A 27,793-nucleotide genomic window follows, 5' to 3' on the forward strand; every position below is an offset into this window, starting at 1 on the left:
ACGTTTCCCAAAAGCTTCACATTATGGACAGGAGAATTTTTAAGTACATCAGTTCTCTGTGAAGACAAGAAATTTGCTGGAGTTTGCCAGGGCAATAGGCAAATACATCCAAAGGCATGTAAACAAGCATGTACTTATCATTTTTGGCCTCAATATGGGAAAATCAGTGCAACAACATCTCAAACTAATTAAAAAATCTAACAATGTTATCACTTAAAAATATCTCAATTTTTTATATTTAAAAAAATAACCACTATTTCTCTTGTAGGATCCATAACATGCAATACTCACATTTCCAAACTGCTGTATCATACAATATAATGGTATAAACAAATCTCTTTATATTAAATTGCAAACATTTTTATGTATTAAAAAATATTGAGGTCTTTTTTTTAAAGGACCTCAAAATTAAATTTAAATTTTGTAAGAAGTCTTGAAAATCGACAAACAATTCCTAAAACATAAATTTTTCCCTCGAAACTTGTACGTAAAAGCCCAATAGGGACTAATAATTGTAACTACGGTACAATTTGTTTTCTAACAAATTAAAGTACAGTAAAAGCTCTCAAGTCCCGCTCTGGAACTTAGTTTTAAATACCCCCCCCCCCCCCTTGTTATTATACAGCACTAAAACATTAAAAGTCCACGTAATATTTCGCTGAAATGGACCTTACTCCTCTCTTTACCTCAAAAGGTCTTAAAAACAAAATATTAAGTTCCCGGAGGCTTAACGAGCTTTTACAGTGACAGGTAATCAGATTAAAGTGCACCTGAAAAGAAACACCTGACCAAACAACAGATTCTCCAAAGGGTAACTATAAAAAACATATGAACATTGGTAGGAAGAATTTGGTGATAATCTAGTCTTTACACTGGACACCCCAGATTGTTCCGAAGTACACAGATCCAACAGGTCTTGCAATCATCGAGAAAAATGACTTGTTTACAGTGATATTTGGAATTTCTGCCCTTAAGAGCTCAATTCCTTCTGTGTTTAGAAGACCAAAGATCTGTAGTGTTTTGAGTGACTTCATCTGTGTAAATGAACTAAAAGGAAAAAGATATGTAGTCAGAATACATATAATTTGGGTACATGTAACAATCAGATGCAAGATAGTGTTGTTGGCTCACTTGTAGTGTACATCCTTTTGTATCAATGATTGTTAGCAAGCATCATAGGTCCAGCAGACGTAAAAAGGGCTTACATGCATTGCGTGCCCATAATACTTCAGTATGATAGGCCTGCAATGTGTCTCTCTGCACACATTGCATGCCTATAACACCAAGAAAAATAGGGCCTGCAATGTGTGCAAAGGGCTACAGCTACAGGGCCCTCTGCATGCATTGTGTGCCTTTAATGCTATCCAATGGACGCGATCCTCTTATCCTTTTAAAAAAAGCCACAATATCTTGGTTCTGCTGTCACCCCATGTACTTAAGTGTTATTGGTCAACCCCAATGCCACTAGAAAAGGAATCTTCATTTTACCTGAAAGCCATTGGTGGGATGTTATAACATCTGCTAAGGCCTAAATGAACCAGGTGCTTTAGTTTGAGAATTTCCTCCAATGACCTTGCAGTTAACAAAACTCCATCGCTGAAAGAGAGTAGAGTTAATGTGAAGCTTGATATCATTGGATGTATACGGTTGCCATTGTTTGCATTATATACTACAGAGAGGTTCAACTGAACAGAATACCAGAAAAACAATGTGCAATGATTATTACTAAAATAATCTAGCATTCTTACCTGAGGTCTAAATGTGTCAAATGAGGACATGATTTAACAAGTTGTTTTATACCTGAGGAAATAGGAGAATGGTCCCATTACATACAGTTGCTTTAAAAAATGTTATTCTCAGGCTAACATTCTTTTATTTTCAAATGTCAAGAAATTTAGTCTGAATCTTCAGGAAGTCCCAGTTGCTAGTATATGAAAGGTTAAAGGAATAAACCAATGTAGATTTTTGTCCTTGAAGGATGAATGCTTCGTCTAGTAAGGTTAAACTACCAGCCTTGAGCTATAGCCTCAATGAAAACCTCTTGATACCTTGGACAGTAGAAAAATCAACTTACAATCATCAGTTAAAGTTTCCCTACATCCACTGAGGTTCAGTTGTTGAAGCTTTGGTAGATTTTTTATAACCTGTGAAAAAAATATCCATTAAATGATGTCCAAAAATATTAGTGTGACCTGCATTTTGGACACTTGTTAATTATGATTATAATATAATTATTTTTTCTGAGATCCAAACAATAGTGTAGTCCTTACTTCTGAGTCTGTAAATTCATCATCTGAAATGTAGTAATTAATGTCAGAAGCCTTGGAGTTGGGACACCCGCCATTGCATTTTATTTACTGAATAAACGACTTAATAATTAAAATAACCTGTAAGATTGTTGCTTTTGTAAGGTTTGTCCAGGCCAAATTTAGCTGCTTGAGTCTGAAATAAAATCAAAAAAAAAAAATTATAATAAAACAAAAGAATCACTGCAAGTTGTTTAGTTACAAGAAATAGTACCAGATTTTCAGACCTGTTATTATTTACTGGGCCTGACGTAATAATTACAAATTATGAACATTATAAAAGCCAGAAAATGCTTTAAATAACTCACTACCGGTATTTACCGGGTACACCTAATTGGTAGCTTTACAAAGGGACTTTTGCAAGGACTTTTGTAGCAATACATTTGTAAACAATATGTATTTTAAATCTTTACCTGTGGTTTTTTCCACCTTTCACTAAGGAACACAATCCTGTGATTGTTACACCAGAACACATGGCAAGATTCAACACCTCCAGGTTACGGAATTCACTAATAGCTCTGAAAATTGTGATATTTAGATTTATGATTATTATGTGGAAGCATCAAAATTAGAAATTAATATAGAAAATAAAGAAACTTGGCATCACATGGATATGTTGTGGTTAAAATGTCTTTGGTTTAATTTTTTTCAAACCAGTTTAATTTTTATTTCTCTTTATTTCAGATAATGATCAGACAATGGAAAATAAAATCAAACTGGTTAAAAAAAACTTAAACCAAAGATAAATTTAAACCATATAACAGATATGTAGTCCTCTTTGCAGCACGTTAAATCTCTTTTTTTTTTAACCTGATGGCTCATTAATGCTGGTATTGACTCTACCTTCTGTAGCATGAAATGATATGGGGTACCACTACTCGCTCCTGGATGAGATGTTCCTCTGTAATATGTGTACCCCTCCCCCCACCCAACTAGTATTAATATTTTAGTGAGATTTTCCTTAGGCAGTACTCAGGAGAAGTAAGAAACTTACTTTAGTACACTTGTGGAGACATTGCACGACTCCAAACTGATATGCGTAAGCTGTTTTGAGTGCTGAAAATCATAAAAAAAATGTTTGTGTGAGAAAAGAGTTTTGTTACAACCATGTACAGTATAACCTTTTAACAGTATGCAAGTGTAGCCTGACCAGTTACATTGGCTATATACTAAGCGTGGAGGAGTTGAATTCGGGACCACCAAGGACAAATCTATCTACAGTCAACTCTTTCTTTACGGACACCCTGTTATTACGGACAGGAGTCGAAGTCCCGGCAAATAAGAAATACTGAAAATAACTCTCGCTGCTACAGACTTTCTCTATCATGGACGCCAAATGGTGGTCCTGAAGGTGTCTGTTATAAAGGGAGTTGACTGTAGTGGCAGGGAGGAGGATTTGAACCCAAGACCACCAGATTACAAGTCCCGCGCTGTAACCACAAGGCCACGCTGCCTTGTCCTGGGAGGAGGAAAAGAGACATCGAGGGTTTGACATAGGATGGAAACTGGACTACTTAAGGGAAGGAAAAAGTTAATGAACAGTTTTTGCTTGTTGCACTTGTACATGTAGATGTATTATACTTACTAGGAGGAGGCATAGAAGTGTGTCATTTTGAAAACTGCAAGAGGTAGCATCTAGATATCTCAGGCTGAACATCGATTCACTAAAATTTAAAGACATGACTTGTTAGTGAAACCCTGAATTCCCAAGAGTGACAAACATGTAATTTCTTCCAATAAATAATAATTTTTATTCCCACGTTGGACCCTTTGTACACTGAAGCACAGGCAGCCCAAGCTCACGTTTGACGTCTTAGGAAGGAACAGGGAAGAGAAAAATCGACTAAAACACCACTTCTAGACGCAAAACAGGCAAGTGGACACAGCAAATGGCAAAAGTAAGTTTATTTTGTATATAATTTACAGTATTTTAAGCATAAATACGGCAGAATCGACCCAAATCCCATACAAAGCCTTTTAATATTCTCAACGGTCTAGTGATAATCTCTTCTGAGTATGGCTGCCCAATCTTGTTAGCCAATCGTGGTTTTTTTGGGCAGCCATGCACTTTACTCTTTTTATTTTATTTATTGTATTGCTAATTTTAATTGAATGAAAAGGGTGCAAATAAAGTTGTTGTTGTTGTTACGCAACACCAATTTATACCTACCGATCGCTCCAAACGTGAGCTTGGGCTGCCTGTGACTGAGGGGGCTTTAAATGTGTTTACCAATGTGAAATCTGTCCTATGTATTAGTAGTTTGCATTGCTGAACATATAAATGACTGTTTGAAATGCTTACATGATTTATATTCATGCATTATGAATATGTTCAACTGAAGTTTAATTTATGGGGTTAATGATACTGGAAAAATTTTATGCAACCCACCCATGTATAAAAACTTGTGTGTGTACTTTCTTTTCTTTTTTTTATTCTGTATAGTATGTTTATAATAAGTAATTTTTATTAATAACTGCTATTTTTAATACAAGTTTATCATTTTACCTTGGTGACTTTGGTGAAAGAGGAGCCACATCAGAGAAAGAGAAAGCATTATCATCACATATGGATGACGCAACCTGAAAATTGAGATGTCTTCATCATTATACCGGTAATTATAGTTAGATCATGTAATTTGAAGAAATGATCCTTGACGGTGCAAAACTATGTTTATCAACGTTTTTTGGTAGTAGTTTTTCCTTCCAAAAAGCCTAAATTTTGCATGTGGTCTTCAATCAAGTGGAAAAACATTTCTCTGTAATTTTTTGGCTGATTTGAACTTTGTTTCTGTGAAAAACGAGGACAAAATATCGAAGCATTAACAATGAACACAATGATCGAGGTGGAACGAGAGGAAATGATGCCAGAAAAAAAATGTTAGATCATGTGATGATTTGTTGGCATGCAAATGACACTAGTTTTTGTGCCTTCAAGTGGATCAATTTAGGTTTCTGGGAAACTGCTCACCTACCCCTCCCCAAACCTAACATTTTGCCCAAAGCGATAAGTAAGGGTTAATGTTAGGTTTGGGGAGGGGTAGGTGAGCAGTTTCCCAGAAACCTAAATTGATCCCTTCAAGTTTGACTCAAGGCATTTAAAAAGTGGTGGCATTTCCAGCTAAGTCAAACACTTTGACTGACATTTTTATTTTGATAGTAACTGTACAGACTGTGTGATAGACGAAGGATATTTAATAACTATTTTTTCTCACCTTTGCCTGAGCTAAGCGTAAGATTCTTGTTCCTCTTTTTAGTACTTTTCCTAATAGTCCAGGTAAAAGGTTTGCCTTTGACATATCAACACGTCGCCAAAGGCTTTCGTCATATCTGAAGAAAAATACTTTGCTCTTTAGAACAAATATTTTTATGTTATAGTTAAGCAATAGTCAGAATCTAACCCCTAGACTGGGCAATTAACATGGCATGAACATCAGCGCCCAATTGTTCGAAGCATGGATAATGCTACCCGCCGGATAAATCACTATCCAGTGGATAGCAAAGTATGTTTTGTCAGCACTTATCCGCTGGATTGCGATTTATCCGGTGGATAGCGTTACCCACCCTTCGAACAACTGGGCCCAGGACTATAAAACTTTCTCGGTCAAACATTCTCAACTCATAAGTTAACTTCTGATAGAGTTTTGAATGGAACAAATAAATCTACGCAGATTTTAAATAGGATTGAGAAGTTTTCTGGACTACTTACACTAATCTTTGCCAGTGTCTACAAACTCTTGCACATTTGACTATTGCTTTCTTGGGCAAGAATTGAAAGATTGCTAAGATTATTTCATCTGATAATGACATCCAATAATCTACAATGAAAACAGATCAAAGGTATTGTAGTCAGAAGGAAAGGTGTGAAGAGAGTTCAATTTTTATTAAAACCTCTGGATAATTTTTGAATTTTTTATCAGGGACGGTTGAACATTTTTTCCAATATTTGGGGGGCTGACTAGTGACTTGAAGTGGGAGGGGGGGGGGGGCTTAAAAGACTTCTCTCTTAGCAAGTCTTTGTTTTTGGGAAATATTGGGCTCAGCTCCGTCATCCCTGTATATACATAAACAGTTATAGGATCAGTTGACCATCTGTCATCTGTTGGCTTGTGCAAGGCTTTCCGTTGTTTTATACAGAGATTTAGAGGAACATGTGATATTTATTCATGAACAAGAAAAGAAAAAAGTAGATCCTCTCTTGTCCACACAGTTAACACGTGTCTACTTAAAAAAATTCCTCACAACCTTCAAGCCTATTCCAGGCTAGTAACAACCCTCCAAGTTAAGACCATTTTAGTCGCCATGGCGACTAAAATTTTGGAGCTGGCGACTAAATTTGAACCAAGGTCGCCAGCCTGGCGACTAAAATTGTGAGGAATGATTGAAAGCATCAGTTTAATTTGGTGACTAAAATTTTTCACTGGCGACCAAAACTTGAGTAGTTGGTGGCCAAATGGCCACTAAGGAAAAAAGTAAACTTGGAGGGTTGTAGTAAGCAGAAATTTCCTTAGAAAAATAATGCTACCTTATGCTGGCATAGCTTATTGCAATATTCCAGTGGAATCTTGCTTTCTTAAACCCTCAATTTTTTAAGCTCCTGATGATAGCTCTAAGCAAAGTCGTTTACCCGAGTTTTCTGGAGCCATTTTTCGCTTTGTTTGGAGGTTTGAGAAAGTGGACTCCACTCTACAAACGGAGTGATTGCACACTCTGGTGTTTTTCATTCTCTATAATAATGCAAACACACATATTAACCGTTAATAAATCTCACTTGTAGTAAGTTTCTCACTCTTGCACGACACAGTATTTTCTTGTCTGTTATGTGTACAGTCTGCACACCCCTCCCTGCTTGGTCCACTTATCCAGCTTCTGCTGTATGATGATGACAAACCACTAGCTACTAAAGATGAAGTTTTACCCCAGTGACTGACAACAAACTTGTGACTGGGGGCCTGACAAACAAAAAAAATTACAAATAATAATGATGATGATGATGATGATTTGTAATAAAAGAGTCAAACCACTGTTTGCAGGCCTGGGACAAAGAAAAATTCAGCTGACTCCCTGATGGGAATCGAACCCATGGTCTCCCAGATACCAATTGGGTGCTCTAACCAACTAAGCTATGAGAGGCTCATGGTGAACTGGGACATCTACTAGGTTTATATGTGACACGCGTCTTGCAACTGCAAGCTCAACAATGTCAAAGCATGATATGTGTAATAAATGAGACATGGTAGATATGCAGCTCAGTGAATAAATGAGAAAATATGATATGTAACCCGAGCGTGGGACAAAGAAAAATTCTGAGACCCTTATATTTCATATGTTCTCATTTATTCTCTGAGCTGCATATCTACCATCTCTCATTTATTAAACTGTATGCAGTATGATTTGTGTTTTCTGATATTTCATTTGCTTTCAACACAGACACCCGTCTGGGGCGATTTAAGTCATGTTTAACTTTTCTAGTAATGCATGTTCAGGTTTTGTTTTACACGGGCCGTAAGCTCAGTGGTGCCAATAATATTGTGTTTGTTTATTAAGCTAGCAAACTTAAACAATGCATTTTTTATTGTGATGTTTTGATTTAGATAGCTCTACAGGTGACCCAGTCTGAAAATGCCATCAGAAAACTACTGCCCAAATTATGAATATTTGGGTAAACAAATTAAAATTATTGAACGCACTTTTTGAAAAACATTTAGTAGCATTTGCTCAGTTTGATTCTATATATAGTCCACATATCCAAAAATAAGCCTTTGTCTATACAATAACATAAGCTTACATTCTGATCACAAGAAGAGGACAAATGCGCACCAGGGAGGCAAAATATCAATTAAATGGCGGGAAAGTTTGGAAATACCTCGCGGCCAAAGCCACGACGTTTTCATAAAATAGCGGTATCTAACTAGAGGGTAAATTCTCTCTAGGCAACCCTTCATTGAATGCTTATTTACCTGCAGAATGGAGTGTCGATTGAGTGGATTTATTCTCACAATTTCTTGGCTTAGCTCTCTCTCGTCTTCGGCAGGCCACTGCAATTCAGCAACGCCGAGATCTTTGTATGAAGAATTGGCCTTCGAACGGCAAAATGACCAAGTTTGCTTTGAATTTTCTGTCTCTGCTGCATCTTTGGTCCGCTGTAATTCTGAATCTCGCCTGGTTTTCGTGGAATTTTTACTATTTCTCCTCCGATCTTTCGTTCGCACGGCCGCCATTGCACCAAATCGAAGACAAATTTCCCGCTCTGAAGTGAACAACGAATAACAACAAACAGGCGCTCACCAAAGCGAGGCAATAAATGAAAGAGAGGAACTGGTACTCGAAACCGCATCGAGGCCGAAAGAAGAAACAGGACAGAATCACTGGAGTCTGGAGACGGAATATGCTCATCTCTGCACTGAAGAATAAGGGTGATAGAAACAATCTTGAAACTTTGAAATTATTTCTTGTCGGCCATTGAAGCGCTGTACAGGCGGGGAGAGGAAAGACCCTACGAACAAGGTTCATCTGTATAGCGAGGAATAATAGGACCGTTTGGAAAATAAGGAATTGCTGAGGGGTTGGTGGTTGCATGAGGTCCTAATTTCGGTCGTGAGATTTGGTCTGTTATGAAAACTTTCCCGAATACTCCCACTTACAATTCTCGGAATATCTCTTGGGCTTGTAAGCGAGGAGAAAGAGTACCCAGGTAAAACAAGGAAAACGTTTCCAGTTGGGATTGTTTCAAAGGGAAACGCACTATTTTAGTGCCGTTCTCCCATCCACATCATTTAGTTTCTTCGTTCACACTCCCCGTTTCCTGTACAGCCGCCCCGGGTAAGGGTCGGCTGTACACAGGCTACCCGTTTCCCCAGAGGGTGGGGAGGGGGTATGTTCTCCCCAAGAAAGTGAATAAGGCATGCAAATACCCCATGGAAACCTTATACTGTACTTGACAAAGAAAAGCTATTTCTGCTACCCTGAAAAGGTATGCTAGTGCCGAGAGATTATCGGTAAACTTTTCAACGCTCGTTAAAGTAGGTTTTAATTTCGTTTTAAGATGTAAACTTGCACTCAGACAAAAACCGTTCAATCCACCCGGTTTATTATGTCGTGTTGCATGTCAAAGCTTCAAAATGTGTAAAAGTGGGTAAGGTAAGGTAAAGTCTGCATTGGGTTATTGCATAAAATTTTTGCTCCCGACCTGTTGAGGAACAGTGGAATCTTTGGGGGTAAGGGCAAAATCCGTGGATTTCCTTAGGGGTAAGACAAAAATATAAGGGAATTCTTCACGGGGAAAAGGTGAAAAGTTATGGAATTCTTAGGAGTAAGATGCATTTCCAATGGAATTCGTGAGGGTTTAGCACATTTTCAAAGAATTTCATTGGGGTTTAAGGCATTTTAGACGTTTTTAACGGATTTCTTTAGGGGTAAGAATGAAAGACCTGAAAAGACCTGTCCTCAACAGGGGGGGGGGGGGGGTGCGGATATTAAATGCAATAGCCCATTCATGCCAAGAGGTCCATAAAGCCGGAGTTTACTAGTCCATCCAGGGTTATCCCAAGCAGTAAATCTACCAGTACCCATTTATACACCTGGGTACGGTGGAGAGAGGCACTGTGAGAGTAAAGTGTCAAGCCCAAGAACACAACACAATGACCCCGGCCAGGTCTCGAACCCGAAACGCTCGATCTGGAGTCCAGCGCACCGGCCATTTGGCGACCGCGCCTCCCATGAAAAAGTGTAAAAGTAATACACGTATTTCGTTATTTAAATTTTAGAGGAAGTAGGTTGAAGTTACTGGATTGGTAAATCGTTCTTCATCTTTGACTTGCCCCCTACAACGGTTTGTGTTCTTCACACGGGAAATCAGGTCACCTTTTTATTGGTCTATCTTTGATCATGTTACTTTAGTATGAGGGACGGACCATTATTATTATTATTTTTTTTTTTTTTTGGGGGGGGGGGGGTATGAAAAATAATAAAATTGGTCCGTCCCTTAGAAAGGTTTGAACTATTTTACAGCGTGTCCTAAAACTGCTCCACTTGCAGACCTTTTTGTAAATATCAAGTCTTTAATTAGTAAAAGAAAGGTAGATTTTACATATCTACTGATATTTTAAACAGAACGGTATTAGAATCTCTAAAGCATATCTAGCCTGCAGTTATACAGCTATTCAGATTTCCTCTAAAGCGTAAATATCACATTGTTTTTTAGTGCCAAAAAGGACTACAAAAAATGTGCTTCTTTACAGATATCCGAACTTTCTGAGAAACTTATCAGGCTAATATTGTACTCAAACCAAACTTAACAAGAGGCTAAGAGCTGAATCATTTTATTAAAAGGAACTTTTGGCATGAAAGTTTCACAACTGAGAATAATCCCTTGCTATGTTGTGGTTGGTTTTCAATTTTATTATTATTATTAGTTTGTGCAAATAAGATAAAACAAGTGGCCTGCTCGCAGGCTATATAACAAGTGAAGTGTGTATCAGCGGCTTTCGAGAGGGAAAATTCCAGACTTGACTAGAAAGGTAAGCTAGGAATACAAAGGGATTGAGCGTAACTTTGGCTTTTAGGTAAGGGAAAGGCTAGGGTAAGGTTTACGCAAACCCTCGTAGAAACAACCGGAGAGCTTCCGAAACTTATGAACCAATCAGGACCCCGCACGAGCATTGACGGAAACACCGAAGATCACCGAATGTTTTCACGTCAGCTTGTCGTCACAGGGCTACGTCATGTTGCTTGGCAACGAGTCTCTGGCGACAACCGTGGGCTCAGTTGGACTCCCGTCTAGGAAATTGACTGAAAACTTTTTTCTTTGTCGGTGAGAAGAGGACTTCATTCAGGAATGCCATGCCTTTGACATAGATGACAGTTACTGATGGAATTGTTCTCTTTTCACTCTCTCTTTCTTTCTGCCCTCTCTGCCTCCTTTGCAGCTTCCCTTGCCGCGGCTTTTGCTTCAGACTTGGCTAAAAAAAAAGAAAAAGAAAAAAAAAACAAGTCAGTATTAAGGCGTGTCCCCAATTAGAGCAATGCTAAATACCCGACATTTTGGTTTTGTGTAATATAAAACACATTACTGAGGCAATCAAAGGTTTGTCACCACTTTTAAACAGATAGACACATGGAAGTGAGCAGCCTATAAAGCTTCTAAGAAGCTTTTCAGTATTTTTACACTGTGGTAACAAGAATAAAATCAAAAGTAGAAAGCTTACCGATACGCGATCCAAGAAACGAGTAACTTTTACTTTTCCTGTATGCTTCAAATGGATCCTTCATGTCCACACCCACACCCTAGAGACAAGGAAAACATCCAAAATTTAGTTCTCTTCCGGTGTTTAAATCTTGATGAATATACAGTGTTTAAAAAGTATTGACTGGTTAGTTGGTTGGTTGGTTGATTGATTGATGGAATGGATTTACTTGTTGACTCATTGATTGCACCTCTTACCTTAAACTTGTCAAATTTATCCCGAACCTCCCCCCCTGATATCGGATTAGAGATTCCTTGTTGACTTCTACCCAGGCCTGCTCCTTCCCATCCTACCGAAAACAAAAATACATTACACTGAGTTAGCAAATTGGTTTAACTTCATGTCAGATGTAAACATTGTACGTAGAGGCAGAGATCTCAACTTCTGACTATCCTGCTCTGATATTTTGTTCTGAATGTCTGCCGAGTACCTTATTCTTTCTAATTTTCGCGCGTACTTAATTTCGCGAGTATTCATTTTCGCGATTGCAAGAAAAAACAAGGCAAAAGTGTATTAAATTTCGCGATTTTGTCAGTGTGTTTTGGATCATTTGTCAACGACTAAGAAACTACTGAAAATATATAAAGGTAACTACTCAGTATAACTTAAAGGAGACTGAAAACGGAAAATTTGATGTTAAGATGTTTTGGCCAATTTAGCTGAAGAAAACAGTAATCACAGGAAGGTGCTTGTCGAAAACAAGACGGAAAGATATTTTGAAGGTAGATAGTTGCAGTTCCAAACATTGAAAATCAAGTTATATTGTTTTGATAAAATAAAAAAATATGGTATTAGTTTTCGCGTATTTAAATTTCGCGGGACGTTTTTTTTCGCTCGTATTAAATTTCGCAATTATTTTGAAATCGCGAAAATCTCGAAAATAAGTACTCGTGAAAATAAATAAGAATAAACTAGGTTTGCAGGAAGTGTGAATATAATAACCTTGGCGCATGTCACTTACGATAGGACAACTCAAGATATGATTTTGGGACTACGAAAACAGAAAGCCAGTTAGCAATTTATAGAGAGCAGGGTTTCCAATTGTTTCTTTTACACTTTTTAGTCCTTCTTTAGATCGTCGAGTGTGACATGAGCTAGGGAGAAGGCCACGCAACTCACCCATTTTCTTGAGCATCTGATGTCCCACGTTACTTTCGTCCAGTCTCTGCTCGGGTACCTTCGATGTATACGATGGACTAGGGGCGAGTAAAGTATGGCAAACATTAATAACATTCAATTATCCCGAAGGACTACAATCTTGGACAAAACTAGTTGAAACAAACACATTTCACGCATTTTTCACAAATGTCCTGACCTTCAAGCGGGTTAAAACATTTTATCCCCCTTTCCCCCTACTTAATGTTGTTTCTTGATGTTTGCGGATCGACAGGCTTTGTTTTGAAAACACTACAGCATTAACACCATTGAAATGGGGGGAGGGGGGGGGGGGGGTTGCAAAAGTGAACTCCGTTAGCTTAATTAGTGGACATTTTCCAAGTAAGTGTTTCAACAGTTTTGTCAAAAATTGTAGTCAAAGTTTAAGTCAAATACCAATTTCAATACTCACTGGAAACTTGGTGGAGTTGGACTTCTACCAGGACTTCTGTTCGATTTGAACATTGGCGAGATTGAACGTGACCGTGACCTCGGTGACCTCGAGCGTGACCGAGACCTTGAACGCGAGCGTGACCTTAAAGCATAAAAAAAGATGGGCGAAATGTTAAATTAATATGGATACAGTGATGTAATGAAGAAACCTTGTGAAACCTTCACTCTTCAATTTCCTCTATTGTTTGGATCTGTGTACAAAACAATTTCCTATCTTAGGGGCTAGTTCACGGTATTTTAGGTAATTCTAAGGTAACTTCAAATTGGCAGAGCAAAAGTCTTTTATTGGCAAAATCATGGCCACATAACAAACAAGGATGATTTTCGAGCACTGTAAATGACACTTTCATACAAACTGAGATAAACTTGAAAAAAGTCGGGCCGACGTTTACCCGAACGCAATCCGTTTTAATTTTCTCGAATTTTGCCCATCCTTGCCCCTTTTTGGCCTTTCTGTGTTCCTTCTGACCTATTCTATAGTTTTAAGCCGTTATTGTGATATTTCAGTTAATTCTATAAACAGTTGATCAGTGCCGAAATTGCCTAAAATTGCGTGACATAGTCCCTTTTAATAAGGTAGTTCTATTTTACCTTCTCCTCCTTGGAGAGATGGACCGGCTTCGAGAACGAGACTGATGTCGCTTCCTTGGAGATCTGGAACGAGACCTAGACCGAGACCGCCGCTGGCGAGGGGACGGGGAACGAGAGCGTGAACGCCGGGGTGATCTGGACCGAGACCTTGATCTGAAAACAAGAGGGGATTAAAAAATATAGAGAGCAGTTTTCACTTGAATGTCGAAAGTTATTTACGTTTGCCTTGGTTTTGCGATTACTACGCTTAGTGATTGGTTTAAAACACTTGCGCCAAATCTCAGCCAATCAAAAGTAAAACCAAAACCGCGCTTTGTGCCGGCCACATGTATTTGCTTCGAGTTTTGATTGGTTCACTGGATTGTCTGTGTCCTTTGTGATTGGCCAGAGTGATAACTTTAATTTTGGTTTTACGACACTCAATTGAAAACTGCTCTATGTAAGACAAATAACTTTACTTGTGAGTGAAGCTTCTAGCATGCCTACAAGGCCTACTAATTGGGTACACACGCCAGATCGAATTGAAAATGGCTTTGGGGAGGAAGAAAAACGGAAGAACCCGGAGAAAATCCCTCGGAGCTAAAAAGAAAAGCAAACTGGCAAGTTTTTTTTTCAATTTTGCCATTTGTAATCTGTCTTTTTCTTCAACAGTCGAAACCATCCTTAGTTGTTTTCGAGATTTTTTATTCCTTTGTTGTTTTTCTACGTTAAAAAACTATTATTTTGAAGTTTCCTTTCATTTGAAAGTAATCAGAAAAATGACTTGAAATACAGTGACAAAGCTTCTATAACCCACATATGATGCCAGGTCCAGTATTCGAACCCAGGCCACACTGGTGGGAGGACTCTTAACCGGGGGGGGGGGGGGGGCACTTCCTATAAATGGGCTAATGGGGATGTGCCGCTGGATGGGGTCGCATTTTCACGACTGGACTGACTATAATGGGGTCGCCTTTTCAAGCATTTTTTATAGGGTGACAAGAATGGGGTCACACTTTTCCGGGATTTTGAGAGTAAGACAATTCTCGCAAGTTGTGATTTATAACCTTGAAAATACGTTTCCGTTAGAGTTCGTCTGTTTGACGTGCCAATAGTGAATAGGTGTGTTCGTTTCTTTGTTCGATTTTGTCGTTTCCCTCCCCATGTGTCAATTCATTTTAGAATGACTAAGTTTAAAGGATTTATACGGTAGACGCAAAAACAAAAAGTGACTAAGTTGGAGTCATGACAATTACATTTACCCAAAAGTGACTAAGATGGGGTCTATAATTGGCCATAGAATATGACTATAATGGGGTAGGGGTTCTGAGAGGCTAGCGGCACATACTCAACTAAAATTTACCCAAGTTCCCCCCCCCCCCCCCACCCCGGGACTCTTACCACTGTGGCACCCCTGATTTTAAAGCACTTAGTGAAATTCCATTTAGACGGAAATGTATTACCTCAAACTTTATTCTCACCTTGATCTGCTTGGTGGGAATTCTTGTACTTTGTGTTTTTCTGCTTCTTCGCGATCTTTGATGTACTTAAGCTTGGCTTTGTAAAACTCGAATAAACCGCTTTGCTCCCACCCTTCACTAAAGAAGAAAGGAGTTACACGAGCATTAAATTATCAACAGCACTCTGGAAAAAAGTACCCAGAACAAATTAGCTGAAACAGGAGTACAGCTGACACTTTATACGATTAGAGAAAAAGTGCAACAAATGTGCAAAGAATAACAAAGATTTCCGAATTTAGTTCAAAGAATGCAAGAAATCCAATGGCTTCGGCTGGTTAACCTTGCTACAGTCAACTCTCGTTATAGCGGACACGCTCGGGGTGTCGTTTAGTGTCCGCTATAGCGAGAGTCCGTAATAGCGGGAGTCATTTTCAGTCAAACCTCTTTTGTCAGGGATCTGGATTTTGTCCGTAATAGCGAGTGTCTGCAATAGCGGGATGTTCACAAGCTGAGAGTTGACTGCATACCGAGGATTTCCCGATCCGAAAATCACCAGATGTACTTTCAGAGTTTCAAACAAATAAAGTCAAACTCCTTTAGGCCACCTCCATAGAGCAGTTTTCAATTGAGTGTCGTAAAACCAAAACCAAAATAATTACTCCGGCCAATCACAAATGACACAGACAAACCAGTGAACCAATCAAAACTCCAAGCAAATACATGTAGCCGGCACGAAGCGCGGGAAAACGTGCGCGAGCGAGTCACGATTGGTTTTGGTTTTAGTTTTGATTGGCTGAGAAAGTGGCGCGAGATTTTTAAGCCAATCACTGAGCGTAGTAATGCAAAACCAAAGCAAACGCAATTTACTTTCGACACAAGTGAAAACCGCTCTAATACGGACACCTCTATATTTCGGACTCTACTCTTAAAAAGAGATAACCGTCACACCAACCTGTTCCTAGGTCTCTCGTGACTTGGAGGACTGTAAAACGCTTCAACTGCAGCCAGAAGTCTTTCACTTGGTGGCTGAGGTGCAGGAAGGCGAAGAGCTGCTGGATCTAGAGGCTTGTAATCCACATCTGGTAACTTTAACAAGAGAAATAAAAACATTATAACAAGTTCGTTATGGCGAAACGTATCACACTGTTACCACATAAATTGTTGTGCGCAAATTCCATACGTAAATGTTCAAATGCGCATTACAAAAAAAAAAATGAACGTTACACGCTAAAAGTTAAAATTACAGCTTAAAAACTAAAATTCTTAAAACTAAGTTATAGGTTAAAAATTACAAGCGTTAAAGTACAATTTATACCTAACTAAAATCTAAAATTCTAAGAAATTACAATTCTATTCGGATTTTAATAAAAACGCTTAAGTTAAGAAAACAAACATTACAAGGCATTATATTACAAGGCCGTTCTTATATGGAGAAAAGGAAACGGTACAAGTTTACTTCACTGTAATTTCAAACTATAATAAATATTGTTTTTTAAAAAAATCAGCCACAGGATAAAATCCATCAATGTAATAATATCCCTAATGAGATGAAAAATAAAAATACCATCTTCTGTTGCAGTCAATTTTCACAAGGATCCTTTGAAATGTTTTTGAAATTTTCAGTGAGAGCAATGAGGGGTTAAGGTTACTATTGTTAGCGGCTACTAATTTTAGCGATTTTAGTGAGTTGGGTGAAAATCGCTAAATTTATTACTTGCCTATAAGCCAAACCCCCAATTTCGTTGAGTTTTGACCAGTTCTCAGTAAGATTTGGTGAAAAAATCGCTCGGCTTATAGCCAAATAAATACGGTGTATATTCATTAAAAACTGCTTTACACAATATCACTAATTTTTTAAAATTTTGGGAGAGTCACTAAATTAAACGCAGCTGGAGATGGATCAATCACATCAGTAGGGGAAGACCCTCACCCAGGGAGAGGTGGAGGCGATCGGTTGAGCGGAAGATGAAGGAGAAAGGAGTTAAGGAAAGGAAGTGAAGTTACCATAGGACAAGCAACAATGATGTTCCCTGGTTCCGGCCTTACCTTTTGACACACATGAAGAGGATTAAGTAATCAACACTGAAACGCGTCTTACCCCTACTAAAGGAGCCATAAGACCAGCAGGTAGCTCATAGTACATGGCTGTCGGTATAATAGGTTCAGGGATGGGTGGTTCAGGAGGCATGTCATACTCTTCCATACCATAACCTTCCTCATCTGGCCCTCTGCCGTGATTATACTCATTCACCATCGGTGGCGGTCCTCTATCATCGTAAGGCGGCTCATAATCTGGCCTCTGGTGCTGATAGTCAAACTGTTGAGGAGGACCACGGAATGGTGGGGGTGGTGGTCTGGATAAGGAAGTCAGAGGGATATCACAATCAAAAGCCATCTTAGGGTTTTACAAATGACTTGTATGAATTAAACCAAAGCTACTATCGTTATTGTTAAGTGTACCCTTTTTTTAAAGTGAGCTTGGGATACAGCCAAACGTCAACACGCAACCACCTCTATATAACTTCTAGGTTACTTTTATAAACCTCAGAACAAGACTTGAATGAGACAGTTGGTAATACTATTGTGCTCATAGGGGCACCGAAACATTTGAGCCGATGTGGACGTTGAGTTCTGTGTGGAAGTCAAGTTTTAATGTGGAAATGTTGTTTTGGGTTGAAGTCAAGTTTTCTGGGGAAGTCGAGTTTTGTGTGAAAGTCAAGTTTTGGTTGGACGTAGAGTTTTGTTTGGACATTGAGTTTTGTTTTGACATCAAATTTTGTTTGGATGTCGAGTTTTGTGTGGAGATCAACGATTACAATCAAATCTTGTTATAGTGGACATGCTCGGTGCGTTGCAATAGTGGAAGTCATTTCCAGTTAAAACTCTTTCGCCGGGGATCTGAATTTTGGCCGTAATAGCAAGTATCCGCAATAGCGGGGTGTACGCAAGGCAAATTGACTGTAACTTAAAAATATTTTAGACAAGCAACCCTTAAATTTTGCTTGCAAGGAATAGTTACATCCTTGCCTAAATTTACTTTTTTGGTTTTAAAAGAAGAATGAAGTCCTTAGTTGACTTGTCTGGAACCTTGCACTTCACGCAAGTATAAATGAAAAGTTACTTGCCTAACAGGAAAATCTACTTTTCCTGGATGACCGGATGGGACGTTTTTGAGCCCTAACCCATGTCCCCCTAACCCACAAGCTACAATCCAGACACTACATGATGTTCACTTACCTCCCGTGGTACCCTTCATCATGGAAGTTTGGAGGCATATGGCCATACATTGGAGGCGGGTGTCTGAAATCTGGCATGAAGGAAGGAGGAGGAAAGCGAGGAGGGAACGGCGGAGGGCCATGACCATAGTACTGAGGCCGCTGGTCACCATAAGGAGGTGGAAAGGGTGGTGGGTGCTGCTGATAGTGTGGTGCTTGGTATGGTTGCTGCATGGCTGCCTCCTCCTGCTAATACAATAAAACAGTGTTCTGTCAGGGGGGGACTTATTGTTCAATAATCTATCAGAAAGAATTACTACACTCACACCATGGTGAGATACATAGCAAAGCAAGGTGACCCCCACAACAAAAGCCTGGCACTTTTTATAATGGTAATAGGACTGAGTGGAGCCAAACTCGGTCTGTGATCATACAAGTGTTTGAGCGAGAGTCAGTTTTGTTTAATCACGAGTATGAAACTAAAGGTTTTACGAATATCAAGGAGCATTTGGTCACAATAAGGAATCGCAGTATGTACTGTAAACCTTGTTATTGGACATCTTTCTATTGGACACTTTGATATTGGACACTTAAGCTGCGTGCACTCAAATTTGGTGAAAAATAGGCAGAGCTGTGCCCTAGCAGAGCCTGGGTACCACAGGCAACTTACTTTTGCCTTTGGGCAACTAGTATAACTTTGCTACCATGAAAGCTTTTAAGAGCTGGGCACTCAAGATTTCTTACAGAAGAGCACAGTTTTGATAGGGCGTGTTAAGAACCAATCAGATTGGAAAATTTGGTTACATTTATGACTAATATTCACAGTGTACCCTTTTTTCAGCCTCCTCTGCTGTCACTTGGTCAGTATTCTCTTGTTTGATGTCCTTCTTAACAGGATCTTTTGATTGTTCTTTTGTCTCCTCACTAGTTTCTTGGGAACTCTGCTCTACTTTTTGCACTGCTGGAATGTCTGAAGAAAGCAAATTTAAGACTGTTACCATTTAATTTAGCAACATTTTCAGGTCTTACGAGAGGCATAGTGGAATAAGATTGGGCACGTTGAACTCCAGATCAGTAGAAGCGGTCCAGGTTCGAATACTGGCCAGAGAAATTGTTTTGTGTTTTTGGGTTTATTGACATCTCTACTCTCACAGTGCCTCTCTCCACTCAGGAGTATGAATGAATACTGTTGAAGTGTAAGGGATACCTGCCAAAAACCCTGGGGGAGGGGTAACCTGCAATGGACTGGCATCACATCCCAGGGGGGGTACTCCGGCTTGTTAATGACGGGGATGATCGAAGGATTTTTTTGGGTTTGAAATTTTTGATTCCGGGATTTTTTTGGGTTGGAAAATTTGGCAAGTATTTTTTTGGTTGACTTGATTTAAATAGGGGATTTTGGGGGGTATTAAAAACGAACTAAACTGCCTTGGCGTATTTATGGTATGATGAAAAAACAAAACGAGCGTTCTTTGTGTTATGTTATTGCCCCTCCTGGGAATTTAGCAGTAATTTGACAAGGGATTTTTTGGGGGGTTATTTTTGGTCCAGGGATTTTTTTGGGTAATGTCGGAAGACTTAGGGATTTTTTTGGGTCCTGAGTTTACCCCCCCCTCCCCCCTGGGCATCACATATACTGTAAAAGCTCTTACTAAGCTACAACTTCTTTTGAGCCCCCTCTCTAAGAAGTCCCCATCTAGAAGTTCAATTGCTTAATAAGTCAGGCCCCTCATCAGGGACAAGTAGATTATCCTAATGGGCAAGTAACTTTTCACTTGCTGATGGACAAGAGGCCCATGTGATGAAATTTTAAGCCACAAGTTACTGGTTTGTATGTCAGGAACGTGTATGCCACTAATTGTTGCTGGTTTGTATGTAGTTTTTCTTTATTCTTGGAATGAGTGTGTGTTTGACAACATGTCAACATTGCAAGAGGAAAAGTAGATATTGATTTCTCTGTTCTAACAGTGTAATGATTTTGTTCTACTTATGTAATTTTACAGGATTGGTATTAAATAGCTTTCAAATAAGTTTCAAAGGGGTTTAGAAGAGTAAGAAGAAGTTTAGAAGTGTACGGTAAGCTGGAAATGCTACCTTCTCTCCCTTGCAGAGGTTGTTGGTCTGCCAGTGACATCTGTTGCTTATCCTGTGGCTGTTGATAATATTGCTGGTGACGTTCTGGTGGGACATAAAAACCTTCAAGAAAAGAAATAGTGAAAAATGTCAACATCCATTGAATGTGCTGGATAACGAATTGACATAAATGTCATAATTATCATTTTACTTGAAAACTGTGCTCCAGTCCAATACTGTATAAAATACACCTGTACATTTGTAATTACAGCAGAATCCTGATTTCTAGACCTTTCAAGGGAAACAAAAATAATTGGTTCCAGAAATCGAGGAGTCTGAGAAATCTGTGTTAAACTATCCACAGGATAGAGGTTAGGGGTCATAAAAAGTCTGTCCAAGTCTAATCTTGCATTGCTTGCAAGATTAGGCTTCTGCTCAGAATGCTCGCAAAATTTCAGTGGGTGTCCATTTGCTTACTTTTACAAGTGCTCGCATGCTCTGTTTTTAGTAGAGGTAACTTTTTGAAAAGTGCGCAAGGATAACTTTATTTGTAAATGGAGTGCTCGCAAAGAAAAACGCTGTGTTTGCATGCTCGCAAAGACCATTCGATACCCCTTATGTTGGTTTCAAGTTGTCAAGTATTTGGAGAAATCAAGGGTTTGAGAAATTGGGATTTCACTGCATAACAGAATGTTAATTATTTTGTGTCAAACCTTGACCAAAGACTTGCTCTCGAGCTGCATCAACTTTACTCTGACCAGCCTCTGTGTTTTTCAGTTCCTGCAAAGTTAACAAAGATGGTGATAATTGAAATCTTTAATTTACTGTTAAGTACCGGTAATAGTCAACTGTAGAAGTGTTCTCTGCAGCTGTGTAAGGCTAGGCAGGCCACATTCTTGACATAGGAATTTTGCATGGGTGTATGCGAGCACCAAAGGCACGAGTATCGAGGGGTATCTGAAGGTATTCTCCCCTGGGAAATTTTGAAAAGTCAATTTTCTGAAGTCCGCATTTCCTGCACTATAAGGGCCTCTTCACATGAGCCCGGTTTACGAGCTGTCTAAGTTACCAGGACGGATTTTGACCTCTGTTCATATGGAAAATTTTAGCCCGGTTGACGGGGATAAAATTCAAGAAGCAAAGGCAAAAAGGCGACACATAAAGTTGCATCTTTCGCGACTATCGTAGCTTTATTGACCCATGTAACTTTATTAATAAAGCTAATTCGCATATTTCTGAAGTGGAAATAGATACAAGGCAAAATTAAACCATTTGGACCGCCCAATTACGAAAGGGAAGCTATTTTCTCAAAAAAAGTTGTGTCCTGGCGACCGGGCTGGAGCGTTCATATGGGAAAATATTCTTCCCAGTTGTCGAGATCTCGGTTGCAGAAACCGAGATATCAGTAACCGGGCTGGCCCACCTTCTCATATGAACACATCCAAAATTTTACAAGAAAATAGGAGTGAGCAGAGATCTCGGTAACTGGGCCAGCCCGGTCAACCGGGATCATATGAAGAGGCCCTAAGAGTCATTTTAACCCTCACTCCCTGATCAGGGAGACTTTTGTGGCCCATGGCATGGGGGGGGGGGGTGGAGCAGGCACACCCATCCCACCCCATTGCCTATGGCCCTTTGATAACATGTTTCAACTCAAGCTGAAGTTTCTTTTTTAGAAACTGTAACAAAATGTTTCTGGCTTTGCCATCCTGCAAAACACTAGCAGGCTTCTTGTCTTCTAATGGATAGTCTGAAAAAAATTTCACATGGAAACATCACACAAGTTTTACTTACAAATGTATTGAGAACTTAAAATACCTGTAATAGAGCTGGTTCAAAAAGGTTATGGTTTTCCCAGATTCCTAAAACCTTTGTTACTTTCTGTAGATTTTCTGGAGACTCCCCAATCTGTGTGCAAAAGAACAAAGGCACTATGATGTCTTCAAGTGTTTTCTGTAGGTCTTGTGCTCCCTTCCTCTGGCAGTGGTGAAGAATGTCGTTGACGAGGTAAACAATGTGAAGTTTGTGTTGAAACTGCATGCCAGGACCAAGGGCTCTAAATGATGAATTTAAACAATGTCAGAAGGATCAAGACCACAAGAGAAAGACATTCAATATACAAACATCTGCATGAGAAAAAAATCTGTACAAATTCTTTCTTGTTAGAGCGGTTTTCACTTTAAAATAAGTGTCAAAAGCAAATTGCGTTTGCTTTGGTTTTTCATTACTATGCTTAGTGATTGGCTTAAAAATCTTGCGCCACTTTCTCAGCCAATCAGAACTAAAACCAAAACCAATCCTGACTCGCTTGGGCACGTTTTCCCGCGCTTCGTGCCAGCTACATGTATTTGCTTCAAGTTTTGATTGGTTCACTGGATTGTCTGTGTCCTTTGTGATTGGCGGGAGTAATTACTTTGGTTTTGGTTTTACGACACTCAATTGAAAACTGCTCTTACTAACAAAGGAAGACTGGTTTTACTTACCTCTTTAGCAAATACTGAGAGATCTGATAGCAGTGTGAAGGAGTCTTAGCATTGGTGAAGATGAAATTTTTTCCATTCTACAAGAAGCAAGGAAATGATTTTATATAACTGTGTAAGGCCAAGGCTGTTGCATAAGGAATTTTTTAAGGAGCCCTCTTAATATCAAATTATGAAAACAAATGGTTTTCAAAGTTGCTGAATTTTGTAAAGACACGTAACATTCTTGATACGCTAAAATGTCTCTCAAGTGCATACAATTTCAGCATTTCTGCTTTAAAATCAAGCAGCATTTTTTTATGGGCTGATGCCAGTAGAACAAGGTTACAAGGAATATGAAGTCATAAGATATGAGTGGAAAATCAATGTTTTGGTCGCCCTTGTGGGCTCGTTGAATAAAAATTTAGTCGCCTGCACTTGTAACTTGGGCGCCTCATCGGGCTTACCGATATAGAATCCTTAGTACATGACTCCATTATTTTGTGCAACAGATTTTCTAGTTCTGTGATATCCAGCTCACTGGGTTGTGGCTGGACTGCAACAGGGGGAGGCTGGTACACAGGAACAGAAGCAGCAGCTTGAGCTTGTTGTTGCTGTTGCTGAAGAGCTTGCATCTAATGATAAAATAAAATTTAATACAACTTTATAGTTAACTTCATGTGAATAGTCTACAGCTGCACGTGCACGACTACGGCTGATTTACGGCTGCATGTGTAGATGAGTAGTATTTTTTTAAGTTACACAGTCGTGAAAGTGACAGATACTACGCTTATCAGTTGAGTATGCAACAAGGTAAGTTTCGCGCCCAAGTTTTACCATTAAAATTCTGCTGTTGTCAGGGGCGACAGAGCTAGTTTCCATTGGAAACATCTTGTGCTATTGACATCAGCAGTCTGTCGCACTTTTCAGTGATTCAACTTTCGCCCAAACAGGACTGCTGACACCAATAGCATGAGATGTTTCCAATGGAAACTAGCTCTGTTGCCCCTGGCAACAGCAGAATTTTAACGATAAAACTTGGGCGCAAAACTTTCCTTGTTGCATAATCAACTGATGTGATTTTGTAAAATAGTAATCGACAAACAAGTGTCAAAAATCGACACTGAGAAATAAATAGTGACCATAATAAATGTCGTTACCTGCTGCTGTGCCTGTTGTTGTGCTTGTTGCCATGGTGCTGAGTTGATTGACTGTTGGACGATTGCTTGCTGCACCAGATGTGCTTGAGGGTTTGTACCATATTGCGCTGCTGCTTGCTGCACTAGTTGCTGTTGGTTTTGTAGATGCTGCTGAGTTTGTTGTTGTGCTAATAATAAAACAGATAAGGAAAGCTAAGGTATTAATTATTTTTTGGTAAAATTATTTGGTAGGTCTATTATATTTGAGTCTACCTGTAGTTATATAACTTTTGTTTAGCTTATGGGTATCCACTAGAGTGTCAGTAATGGTAGTGTCAAATTGGTTTAGCATTGTTAATAGTAGAGGGTTGTTAGCGATGACTGTGGTAGAGTGTTGTTTACGGTAGAGCGTACAATCAGAGTGCAAAAGGGTCATAATGGTACATAAATAAAAATGTAGGTTCAACTCCTATGGGAAGAATTCCAATTTTTTTTTTCAGGGTAACTTCTGTCACTGGGCAAATGATATCATTCACATTGTGTTTTTTACCGGGCTTTAATAATGGGCGTATTCACTCGCAACATACGTGTATAGCCGTCGCAATTGCCCATCGAAATTTTTTTTATTGTTTTTACGCTAAAAAGCAATAAAAAAATTCCAAGGGGCAAATGTGACGGCTATACGTGTATGTTGTGAGTAAATATGCCCAATATATACCATAACGTCTTTCCAAAACCAAGGTAAAACACCAAAAGTGTGGTTTTCCGCTGGCTGAGGAACGAAAGAAGCGGAAAACGTTTTTCTCCCACACGGCTGGGAGCCTGGGTTCGAGTGTATGGGGGGTTTCAGGTCACGTGAGACGTTCACGGTTCACTTTGCGTTTGCCATCCGCCATTGCCTGACACCCCCCACCCACCCACCCATGGAGTAATTCTAGGGGCAATCGAGTTGGTGTTTTCATTTAGGGACCATGTAGTTTCGTTCGCTTGATTCGTGTCTTCATATTGTTTTGTTTAGTTTATTGCGAGTCTTTTTTGATTCAGTAATTTTTTCTTGATGTATTAGAGTTATTGTTTTAATAAAGGTCAGGCTGCGTGGTTCGGCTTGGCATGGCTCCCAGTTGTGTGTGAGAAATCTTAATTTCTGCTCAAGCATGTACATGCACAAGTTGAAGTTGTTAAAGTTATACTGTTGCAAGCTGCTGTAAATCATTTTTCGGAGTTGTGTTTTGAACTTCAATAATTAAGGCACCCCACATGCACTTTTTTTTTAAATATTAGACTAAAAGGTTATGATTTTTATATAAATAACCAGTAACAAATGCCTTACCAATTTCAAATGAAACTTTCCACCTGTAGTAGTTGTAGAACTCTCCACTAAATAAAAATGCAAACTTTGGATTTCCTTTCTGTTTCTGCTTAGTCATCTCCTCAAACTTGCTGCCATTTCTAGCAACAAAGTTTGCAAGTTTATCAATAATGTTCTTCTGGTCTTGGTCTATATTCAAATAAATACACATTAAAGTGAAATCAATAAATCAGCTTTTTTTTATTGGGGTACAAAGATTTTAAGCACAGAGGTTATCTACAGAACCCAAAAAGACCCATTGTGTAGTTCCAGAAAATATCCATACTCCCCCACAGAAGGGATTGGAAATTTTTTGGGGAGGGGGGGTGGGGGGTCTTAAAGACCAAACATTTTAAAGAAATGTGAGAAATTTAAATGGAATTCGGGGGGGGGGGTTCTTTTAAAAAATCTCTTCCATGGGGGAGGTATGGATATTTTATGGAACTACACATTGTAGCAATGAAATACCTAGAAAAAATTGCAATCCACATGACTCCCTGATGGAATCAAGAGTGGGCCATATTGGTGGGAAGCACTAAGCAGTTGCCTAATTGAGAGGTAGTGTCTCTCTTGGAACAAGTAGCATTACTAGTTTTTAAAACAATGATGACAGATCACAACAGCGAAAAAACAGATAGTGTTTATAACGGGCAAATGAAAATAGAGGTTTCAGACAGGTAGCATCTTACTGCAACATGGAGCTAGTTGATTCATTAACAAGGTTCACGACAGTTTCCAGCACATTCCAGCTCTTATGCTTTGATGTGTCAGTAGCACAAATCTTTATCAATTGGTGCTATAATGTCCACTCTTTGCTGAGCTCATTGAAGCTCATTTTTGAGTTATAAGCACTTAAAGTTTAAATTAAGGGTGTTTTCAACAGGTTATATACTGTTGTTATGGTAACCAGTGATGTCATGAAAATAACTACAACTTGTTCAGCAATAATTATTGGCATTTGTTTGATATCATTATTGTAGCGGCAACTGGTATACATTTGTAGTATTGACCCATCAAAGTATGAGCTGAAAAAACGTTCTGAGCCTCTTTAACCAACAGTTTTAAATGTGTCAGGTTAGCCACAGGCGGCCCAAGCTCTCTATCAGATTACCTTTGGAAGTGACTCTTGCTTACGAGCGGTGTTGTGTTACAAAGATTCGATTTATAAGGGTTTGTATGGGAAACAACGGTTTTGCTTTAAAAGTAAAAAAATATATATATTTACGAAAGCCTTTTTTCTGAAATTGCTTCACTTCACAAATTCGAAATAGCCGCGTCCAAACTGGCGTGGACGTTCTCGTGGTTCGCATAGCATGTTGGGTGACTATAATTAACCCGACGGGGGTGGACAGCATCGATTTGTTGACAGCCATGCACCGGCGACAAATCGATGCTGTCCACCCCTGTCAGGTTAATTATAGTCACCCAACATGCTATGCGAACCAGGAGAACGTCCACGCCAGTTTGGAGGCGGCTATTTCGAATTTGTGAAGTGAAGCAATTTCGGAAAAAAGCTTTCGTAGCGAAGGCGTTTGAGCGCAGAATTGCGAATCAAGTGAACAGACATGGAACTTCAACATCTCTTCTTTGATTCTGTGGAGGAATTGGGTCGACAGGACTAATTTCAGAGGATTTATTCACTTCGAGCGGCGGGCACTCCGGAAATCAGTGTACAGCCTTGTCTTTATTTTAGCAGTGGACACCTAAATAACGATAACTCGCCGAAAACGCGTTGTATTGACCTGAGAATCTGGCAGACAACAAAGAATGAAACAACGAATCAGAGTAAGTCAACTTTGTTCACAAAATATATATTTTTTTTTTACTTTTAAAGCAAAACCGTTGTTTCCCATACAAACCCTTATAAATCGAATCTTTGTAACACAACACTGCTCGTAAGCAAGAGTCACGTCCAAAGGTAATCTGATAGAGAGCTTGGGCCGCCTGTGGGTTAGCAGGGGACAATGGAAGATTTTTTGGACTTCTTTGATTTATTTTATCTGAGGATTCTGAGGGTGTGTTCTTTACGATTAAAACTGTTAGCTATCTGAAACGACAAGAACTAAAATAGTATTTCTACTTTACCTTCAGGTGGAGGAAACGGCGGAGTTTGAGCCACTCCGGACATCTTGCAATGGTTCAATGTTGTAAACAACTTCCACAAGAAGTATCAGGAAGTATAGACTCACACGGTTTGTTCACAAAAGAATACCACGGAATTCTACATATAATCCTTCCTGGAATACCTTCTCATATAAATAACAAATAAATCGTTTGATATACGGTTCAGGAGATCATTTTTCACCGCCTTTTTGACACAAAACTTAACCCTTGTCAACTCGTGCAAGCCGCCATGATAATAGGACCCAGGCT

The 27,793-nt window shown here is 39.2% G+C and overlaps 2 protein-coding genes across 3 annotated transcripts; both read right to left on the reverse strand.

The window, feature by feature from the left end:
- Nucleotides 1-96: 96 nt before the first annotated feature.
- On the reverse strand, nt 97-8,540 carry LOC144639142 (S-phase kinase-associated protein 2-like). The gene is made up of 13 exons (XM_078498390.1): nt 8,264-8,540; nt 7,075-7,255; nt 6,013-6,121; nt 5,519-5,633; nt 4,813-4,886; nt 3,892-3,970; nt 3,301-3,362; nt 2,720-2,824; nt 2,388-2,442; nt 2,075-2,144; nt 1,749-1,800; nt 1,489-1,596; nt 97-1,047 (listed from the first exon to the last, which is right to left on the reverse strand). The coding sequence occupies exons 1-13, from the start codon at nt 8,522-8,524 to the stop codon at nt 861-863; spliced, it is 1,458 nt and encodes a 485-aa protein (XP_078354516.1). The 5' UTR covers nt 8,525-8,540; the 3' UTR covers nt 97-860.
- A 2,148-nt stretch (nt 8,541-10,688) lies between these two features.
- Nucleotides 10,689-27,791, reverse strand: LOC144638134 (calcium homeostasis endoplasmic reticulum protein-like). 2 transcript variants are annotated; one of them, XM_078497325.1, is made up of 19 exons: nt 27,506-27,791; nt 25,403-25,570; nt 24,094-24,260; nt 23,401-23,568; nt 22,958-23,034; nt 22,293-22,530; nt 21,188-21,254; nt 20,496-20,597; nt 19,232-19,371; nt 18,424-18,647; nt 17,285-17,540; nt 16,139-16,272; nt 15,208-15,324; nt 13,748-13,900; nt 13,116-13,238; nt 12,668-12,744; nt 11,746-11,837; nt 11,510-11,588; nt 10,689-11,263 (listed from the first exon to the last, which is right to left on the reverse strand). In XM_078497325.1, exons 1-19 carry the CDS (start codon nt 27,546-27,548, stop codon nt 11,190-11,192), a joined length of 2,499 nt encoding a protein of 832 aa, XP_078353451.1. In that variant the 5' UTR covers nt 27,549-27,791; the 3' UTR covers nt 10,689-11,189. The 2 variants fall into 2 exon arrangements, with proteins under 2 accessions (XP_078353451.1, XP_078353450.1); XM_078497324.1 differs by having other exon boundaries at nt 18,424-18,650.
- Between the last annotated feature and the right edge of the window lie 2 nt (nt 27,792-27,793).

The sequence above is a fragment of the Oculina patagonica genome, chromosome 14, assembly GCF_052425735.1.
Source record: "Oculina patagonica isolate OP01 chromosome 14, crgOcupat, whole genome shotgun sequence".
In the NCBI taxonomy this organism is placed as follows: domain Eukaryota; kingdom Metazoa; phylum Cnidaria; class Anthozoa; order Scleractinia; family Oculinidae; genus Oculina; species Oculina patagonica.